At 42.2% G+C, this 8833-nt stretch overlaps 1 protein-coding gene across 1 annotated transcript; it reads right to left on the reverse strand.

Moving 5' to 3' along the window:
* Positions 1-1685: 1685 nt before the first annotated feature.
* EDF1 (endothelial differentiation related factor 1) lies at positions 1686-8445 on the reverse strand. Its single transcript, XM_001366700.5, has 5 exons — positions 7966-8445; positions 5181-5232; positions 4550-4710; positions 3276-3369; positions 1686-2258 (listed from the first exon to the last, which is right to left on the reverse strand). Exons 1-5 carry the CDS (start codon positions 8041-8043, stop codon positions 2197-2199), a joined length of 447 nt encoding a protein of 148 aa, XP_001366737.1. The 5' UTR covers positions 8044-8445; the 3' UTR covers positions 1686-2196.
* Positions 8446-8833: the final 388 nt, after the last annotated feature.

The following is an 8833-nucleotide window of genomic DNA, read 5'->3' on the forward strand; positions in this document are numbered from 1 at the left end:
AGGTGCAATAAGATTGTAAGTCAACTCTTTCCCCCCCATCCATCTAGATCAGGCCTCAAAGAAGCTGCAAAAATTACAAGGAAAGGGGGGCAGCTGGGTAGCTCAGTGGATTGAGAGTCAGGCCTAGAGACGGGAGGTCCTGGGTTCAAATGTGGCCTCAGACACTTCCCAGCTGTGTGACCCTGGGCAAGTCACTTAACCCCTTGCCTAGCCCTTACCATTCTTCTGCCTTGGAGCCAATACACAGTATTGACTCCAAAATGGATGGTAAGGGTTTCATTAAAAAAAAATTACAAGGAAAGGGAGAGCAAGAAAAAAGCTCAGCATAGAGTACTGACTCAATGAAGAAAGGCAAAAATTCAGCTTAGAGAAAATAAAGGTGAGGAACAATATCCTGCCTTCAAACACCTCAAGAATTCTTGCTTTCAGCAGAAGCCGCCAGCAGCTTTCCTCCGGTTCACAAAGGATAGAGATATGGTACATAAGGACTCCAAGAGGCATCATCTACACACATTGAGAAAGAAAAATCCCCCAAACATCATTTTGGAACTTCAGTAAGAGGGAGGAAAAAAGACAGTAAGAGGTCAGCAATATGGGTAGGAGTTAAAACATCTTCTGGAACTCTTCCCTGCCATTGAATGCCAGTCCAATTAAGCTCACCAGTGCTTTAAGATGCCTCAGGAACTTGAGTCTTCTAACAAGGATAATCCTTCTAACTTAAGGATAATCCTAACATGACCACCTCTTTATTATTGGTAAATGATATTTGAGGCCTCTTTTGCTTCTGATGTCCTTGGTTGGCCCTTAATCTTAAAGATACTCCACCTTTTGGGGAAGAGGTACAATGACCACAACACTATGATAAAGTTGATTTTAACACTGTGCATTTAGATATATAAGAAAAACTAAAATCTATCTGGCTGGATTTAGGTCTCAAATTTCCTTAAACTTTTACTTTCTGTCTTGGAGTCAATACTAAGTTCCAAGGCAGCAGAATAGTGAGAGCTAGGCAATTTGGGGTTAAATAAATTGATCAAGGTCACACAGCTAGGAAGCATTTGAACCCAAGACTTCCTATTTCCAGGCCTCTCTCAGTCTACTGAGTCACCTAGCTGCACCTCAAATTTCTTTTCAAATACATAAGCATCTCTGTTTTCTGGGTCTGAGGTTTATCATGGATAGTGCCCAAAGAACTGCCAATTGCTTGGAGTGACTTGGTTTAAGAAAAGTTTTATTCCTTCTCCATTTAGAATATGAAGCATACAATATGGAGTAATGTCAATTTACCTTGTTCTCTTACAGTAAATTGCATTACCTCTAGCCAGAGAAGATTTATCTGAGCAGAAGAATTTTCAAGATGAAAACAAGATGTGTTCTTGGCATGTGTCTGAATCTATCACCCAACAACTTAGCCTGTTACATTTTCTCTAGTGCTAGAGGCCAAACACAAAAAACTCCAAAATATGCTGCTAATTAGAGGGTCAAGTTGAGACAGTTCTACTGAAGAAAAAGAGCTGCTTTCTCCTGGTCTAAGTACAGGTCAGATCTAACTGAAAATACATTTAATGAACTGAGTGTTTTGGTTTTTTTAGAAGGTCTAGATCTATTTTTTCATACTATGTCAGCAGATTCTGAGAAAGGTCCGGTTTCAGCAAACTAAAAAGTAACTCTTTTCCACAAACAAGAAGGGTAACAAACTTTTATTAGTTTCTCTTGAAAACGCAGGCTAAGGAGAAAAGAGGTCACTTATGTTGGTGACACATTTGCACTCTTTGCAAATCAGGGAGCATGATCCCTGGATGCCAAACAGATATAACCCCCTCCACACTAACCCTCCCCTTAAAACACATTAATTTAAATTGATCCCATTTCAACATATGCCCCAATGCCTCAAAAAATTATAACTGCTTCTAGAGAGAGAAACATTTTCTGACAAAATTAAGAGGATTATTAGTTCTGGCTCCTCAATCTTCAGAATAGGAAGGGGAAAAAAAAGTCAGGAGAATCATTTAATTTGCAAGGTTTTTGTTTTTTGTTTTTGTTACAGCAGGTATAGATTTGGAAGGTTCCTCCCCCAATCAAGTCTGATACCCCTGTGTTCTGCTTGGCAATGTGAAGAGACACATTGGTTCTGGTGGTGAAGGAGAACCCGCCAGACGAGATCAGTCTGAACGAACTGATTTCGAGGCTTTGTGTTCATTTCCCCTTTGGTCCTGTCTCAAGCGGCTTTCCAATGTCCTTTCCACGAAGCTTGAGGCCTAAAAAGAGAAGAGTCAGCCTACTGAAGACATCAGCCTACCCTTGACTTAGACAGCTTTCAGACAAAACAAATAGCCAAGCAAGTCCTTTTGAGAAGTCATACCTTCAAAACAGTAATTGGCACTAGCCCATTTATCAGTCACAGCCCATCTCCCACTATTTACTTTCCTGCTACCCTGCCTTGCTAGACTAATACTCCCTAGCATGTGATACATATCCACTTCCCCCTCCAAATACAAAAAAACAGGAGGCCATACTTTTCATCTCACCTATTAAGTGTAAGATACTTGAGATACTTTGTGCTGATTATTCCATGGCCAGTTAAAGATCTATGTTTACTTCTGATCTTAAGGAGAATTTAACTTAACTTAAGCTTAAGGAGAACAATCTAATTCATCAGAGTTAAGGGAATGTTTCTTAAAGAACTAAAGGAAAACATTCTGGCTTTTTCACCACTATTCAAAAAGGTAGTGGCAGAAAAGTAGGATTTAATTGTGGGCTTTAGCTGTGAAATGAAAATAGCAACATTTGGGCTCAATTGTGAAGAGAATGATCCTGGTAAGAGGCCTCTGCATATAACCTATGGACCACAGTGTGGAGAAACAACAAGTCTTGGAATGAGGTTTCTTTTCCCTTAGTGCCTAATGAGAGGCCTTTAATTTAGAAATAATTTTGTCAAAAAATTTTAAAAGAGAAATCCCAAAGGAAAGAAAACTAAAAGGTACCAATCCCTCATATATCTTATCTTGAGGCAAATTTCTTTCATTCCCTAAAGTCTCTCAAACTTTGTCCTAAGCCAGGCTAAAGGCCAATATTTTCATTTCTAGATCATTTCTAAATGAAGCTCTTAGTAATACTGAGATATTGCCACCACCTTTAAAGATAGGGAAAAAACAGCTCTCTTCTCCCCCACCTCATTACCTTTACTTTTCTCTGTGGCTATATTGTTAAGGGTAGCAAATGGAAAATACAAGTTTAAGTGTCATACTTTAGTGGTGCATAATAAAGATACTCACCAATGGCTCTTTCGATCTTGCCCAAGACCTGATTATTAGGAATGGCCCGTCCGCACTCATAGTCAGCAATAACTTGGGGCTTTTCATTGATTTTCTAAAGAGAAGATGTGCTTTAAACACATCAGTTCAGTAGAAGAAATTCTCAGAAAGAAACAAGCCAATACATCCTACAAATTTCTTCCCGTTCTTCAAAGGGTATATGAGTTGATAGAAGACATGATTATATTCAGGGAGTTACTGTAAATTTTGGATCATAGGTCTAAGAGCTGAAAGGGATTTCAAAGGTCATTTTAAAGATAAGGAAATCAGGTTTGGGGAGATGGGAGGTCCTCAGACTCTTCTGGCCTCACTCTTCCTAGCTGTGTGACCCTGGGCAAGTCACTTAACTCTAACTGCCTTACTGTTCTTCTACCTTCGATCCAGTACTTAATACTGAGTCTAAGATGGAAGGTAAGGATTTTAAATAAATAAAATAAAGATAAGAAAATAGAAGTCCAGGGAGGTTAAGTCCACTTGTTTGTAAACAACGAAGATGTTATTTTAACATAGGAGATGTTATTCTTTCATTGTACTCCATTGTTTCTGGTGCTAGATAAGTGGATAGGTTCAAACGGCTCAAGATACTAGACACAGAAGAACTCTAGTTAAGGCAATGAATGCAATAACTCAACATGATCATGGGATTCTTGGCAATGAGCTATGAGTGTCTACTATGTGCAAGGCACCATGATACGTGAGGCTATGTAATCCCAACTGCCTAGCTCTTACATCTCTTCTGCCTTGGAACCAATACTTAGTATTAATTCTAAAATGGAAGGTAAGGTTTAAAAAAAAAAAACAGAGCTCATTAAGGGGAGTAACATGAACTAAAGTTGAGAAGCTATGTTCTAACTGGATTGTGGAGAGCCTTAACTGCCATATATGAAGAGTTTGATTTTGATCCCAAAAGCAACATGGTTAGGTTTTTTTGAGTTGGGGAGTCACATGCAAAGATCTATAGCCTGGGAAGAGGACTGAGAGAAAGAAATCTAGAAGCAGGGAGACCAATTAGGACCGAGTAATATGCTGTATGAGATAAGGTCCCAAAGCAGCAAAAAGAAGTTATAACTGAACTAGATGTTCTATCTTGATTTCAAGAAGTCTCAATTCAACAAACAAGAACATACTGACTTCTCCAGTGTGTATTCAGTGTTTTCAATAAATTCTTAGCCAACACAGCTATTCTTCTAAAAACTCCAATCACTAAGATGAATCTCTATTGACTAAGTACTTACTGTGGCCAGATCCTTCTGTGTTAGTCCCTTGCTCTGCCGGCCCTGTTGGATCACTTTGCCCACTTCTAGAGTGACTCTGTCATGGTGAAGTTCTTCAGTCTCTCGATCCAGCTTGGCTGTGTTCTTTGTGATGGAGTGCTGTTTGTTTTGGCCAGCAGCCCCTATGCACAAAATGAGAGAAGGTAAAGAGGACTGAAACCGAACATAAAGAAAACTTTTTCCAAATGGTGAATCAGATTTCACAGTTCTCCAGATGCTAATATTAATGTTTACGATGTGAAACTGGACTGTCAAAAGATTCTTTCTAGGGGACCAATGTGGGCAAAAGCTGACTCTCTTGACCATAATCTAACCAAAGCTGCCTCTGCAAGTCACTCTGATGTGGCCATATTATTAATTCCTGTAACTCCAGGAAATATAATTGCCCAGGCATGTCACAAATTCAGCTGTCAAGTCCTCTGCCTAAAGATTAGATAGCACTTTTACCATGAACTAGTAATATTAACTTCTCACCTAAAGTTCTCAAGAGGCAACAAATGGAAGTGAGTGCAAGCACACGTATATGCAAGTGCACACACATGGACTCCCTAATATACAGCTTCCTTTGGGGACTTTAAAAAAAATCACCTACATTTCTTGGAAGTCTCCACATCTTCTCCTCTTCTCTGGGCTGCTAAGATGGCCTATAAAAATCAGAAGATATTTTCAGATCAGAATTATGTCTTGCAGCATCTAGTATGTATTCATTTAAGCTACCAACTAGACAATTAGCCCCTTCCTAATCACTACTTTTTAGAAAACTTATACATAACAATGTCTGGTTAAATAGTCAAAGCTGCTAATAGTAAAAGCCTCCATGAGTACATACTTTGGAAATCCACAATAAATTGCTACCAGATGAAAGAGAAATTGCTTCTTTGGGGAAGGGGGTGGCCTCAGGATTGGTGAAAGCAGTACATTTCTCATCCACCTTCAGTCAAATGGCACTGAAATTTTCTTACAAAATGAGACAATTTCAGACACTACTCTGATTATAGTTTCACTTGACATATTTGACTTGTTCTCTAAAAATTTCATTGATATTCAAAAGAACAAGATGAATTCTTTCTGAAGAAAAAATGATAGATTTTAATCTTAAGTCTGTCTTGAGACCTATGAACATTTTGATGTTTCTGGTAAAACTCAAAATTGCTTACATATGAACAAGAAAAGGCAAAATACATGTGTATTTTAGTTAACTCTTCTGATGGCTACTTACAATCTTAAAAACTTGTGGATTTTTTTCCTCTTTGTAATAAAATCAATTTAGCAGTCATTTGAACAAAATTCAAATCACAGGTCAATCCAAACCTAAACAATATGAGGCCTCCACAGCTAGTCATAGAAACAGAAAAGAACTGTTTTCTTAAAGACTCTTCCTGGGACACAAAGCATAAATAAAAATAATGTATTTTCTCTTTAATATTTTTAATAGGCTGGCTTCTTAATTAAATTCAGTAAGCAAAATATTATACCCCCAGTTCCTATTATGAAAAAAAGGAAGAAGAAAAAGAAAGGTCCCTGTACTCAAGGTACTTATTTGTATTGGGGAAAAAATATAACCACACATATAAGTGAATGCAGCGTAATTTGAGAGGGAAGGAGGAATCAACAAAGGGGATCACTGGGGGTGGCAGTTGAGCTGAGTGGAACAAAACTAGAAACTCTAAAAAACAGTTAAGGGGGTAAGAGCTTTCAGGGCATGGGAGACAAAATGTGCAAAAGGCAGAGGCAATGACAGAATATGGAAATTGAAGCTGATAATTGATTAGGAGTTCTGTAACACTTTTAATCCTCCCCTCCTACCCTTGCACAGCAAGAAAAACTTAATCAGTTTTCTTTATACTGAGCCATAGTGCAGCAAAAGAATGATATGGGGCTTTCTTAATTAAAGAGGATTTTAAACATTATGGAGTTACAGTGAAGATTCAGACCATTAGCACTGACTAAAATCCTCCTTAATCAGTGGGTGAGTTTTCTAATTCCTCAACCCAGGTCAAAAGATCAGAGATAGGAAAACTGTGCCAAACATTAGATTACACGGTTGAGTGATTAATGGAGCTAATAGCAGCTTCTGAAACTTTTAACACTGAATTTCCTCTATTAGCTAACCATTGCTGACAGCACCTATAGGACCATTCTTTCCTTCCCACATGCCCACCCCAAACATTTCTCCCTCAACTTAAAAAAAAAAATTATGAAATAGGGATAAAGCTCTCCTCTCCTATTTCAATATGGAAGTAACCCTAAATTCTCAAGAGCTACACGAACACTACAAGTTCTGTCAGATCCTGCTAAAGTGGAAAAGATTTGTGAGCCATTAGCAATTTGAGTATTTGCTGTCCAAAAACCAGCCTAGTTAAATTCAGAAAGGCTCAGCAGTAAAGCATTGGCCACAATGGTTTATTAAACTGTGGAGGAGAGCATAAAAATATCTTTTACCAGGTATTTCTTCACAATTGTCCTGTGAGAGGAATGGTAAGTATTACCACCATTTCACAGAGGTGGAAACTGGGTCGTAAAGAGCCTTGATCATAAGCCTATAATCACAGGGTTACTCAGCAGTCAAGAGTTGCTATATCTGAAATGTAGAGAAGCCACCCCCACAGATGAAATCACAGAAACTTGAAGGCAGTCTCAAGAATGAAAACAGAAAACACACTAACTACCCTTTACGAAACAAAGATACCCCGGGTGCACTTGGGAGTTGTTCCTCTCCCGCACTAGGCTGCCGTTATCGATCTCTCTAGGGCCCAGCAGAAGGCCCTGCGGCCAGGAGGCAATTTGGCACAAGTTTGCTGAACCAACTCAAACTTGGGCTCATAGTTTTGGCTTCGGAAGAGGCCATCCTGTGCAATCCTTTTATTTTATGGATGTGGAAACTGAGGCCCAGAGAGGTTAATTGACGTGCCCAAAGCATGAGCCCCGGCTCCAACTGAAACCCCGAGGTCTTTCTTTCCAGGGCCCCACGCAGTGGGGATGCCAAGAGAAAGGCTGCCATCCTCTCTTATCCCCTGGGCCCTCCTCGGCCCCGGGGCTCCGAGACAGAAAGGGGTCCGGGATGGTGGCCCTCGTCCAGGCCTTCGGCTCTCAAGCTCTGAGGCTCGACACAGCTGGGCTGGGCCGACATCGTTCTCTTCTCCGCCCCGGTCCCCGCGTGGCGACGCCGCGACCCGGGGAGAGCTGTCCAGCCCGGAGAAGCATCGGGCCCGGTGACTCAGCAGCGGCTGCAGCTGAGGCCTCAGGCCCATGGCGTCGGGCCCCGCGAGCCCCAGCCGTTCGGGGAGCCCGCAGTGACAGGCTGCCGGGCAGGCGGCGCGGCCTGGCAAGCCCCGGGCTCGAGTGAGGACGCGGCGGCGGCGGCCGGTGGGCCGTACCTGCTTGGACTTGGCCTGGGCCGCCGTTGGGCCCTTCTTGCGCAGAACCGTCACCGTGTCCCAGTCGCTCTCGGCCATGGCGGGGGCGTAAGGGGGAAGTCTTCGCTCGAGGGGCAGCCGGACTCTGGGAGCAACGCAATGCAACGCTCCGCCAGCCTCGATCGCTCGCTACTCTCCTCGCTCACCGGCCGCCCTACGTCTGCGCGGTCAAAGAAACCACACCCCGCCCTTCGGACCGCGAGCCGCACCTTTCGGCCCCGATTGGCCAATAACAAGAGAAGGAGGCCGTTGTTTCCTCCAGGAAGTCGAGGAGAATCTGCAATGGAGCTCGACTGAGGAAACGCCTGGGGTAGGGGGAGGTGAGGAGCAGAGGGAGGGGGGGAACCGAGAAAGTGGCTTGCCCCTGGCAAAAAAACCCATTCCAGCATGCAATTCGATGCATGACAGGTTTAGGGAAATTCAATGGTTAGAGAAAGGAGTACTACAAAGACCAAAATGCATTTCGACTTGTTAACAGCCCCTGGTAGTTGGGCGAGTCTGAATGAGAGGCTTATTGGGAATTGTAGTCTTGGACAGGTGTTCTGGTTTGGCTTCGAGTTCCAGTGCTGGGTGAGGTGTTCTTCCACCTACCCGGTATCTTCTTGTATTCAATATAAAGAAGGAAGAACTTGGTGTCTGGTTTTCAGAAGCCTGGGACAGAAATAGGAAAAGGACGCAGGAGCTATGACCGCCCCTAGGGCTCAGCTCTCACTCCCACCTTGTTCCCGCCCTTCTCACATAAACTACATAGAACACGCAGTCCAGGGGAACAAAATCACATACACCTAGAAACAGCTGGGAAGAAGAGAAGAGAAGCCAGGACCCAACT

Source organism: Monodelphis domestica, chromosome 1, assembly GCF_027887165.1.
Source record: "Monodelphis domestica isolate mMonDom1 chromosome 1, mMonDom1.pri, whole genome shotgun sequence".
NCBI lineage: Eukaryota > Metazoa > Chordata > Mammalia > Didelphimorphia > Didelphidae > Monodelphis > Monodelphis domestica.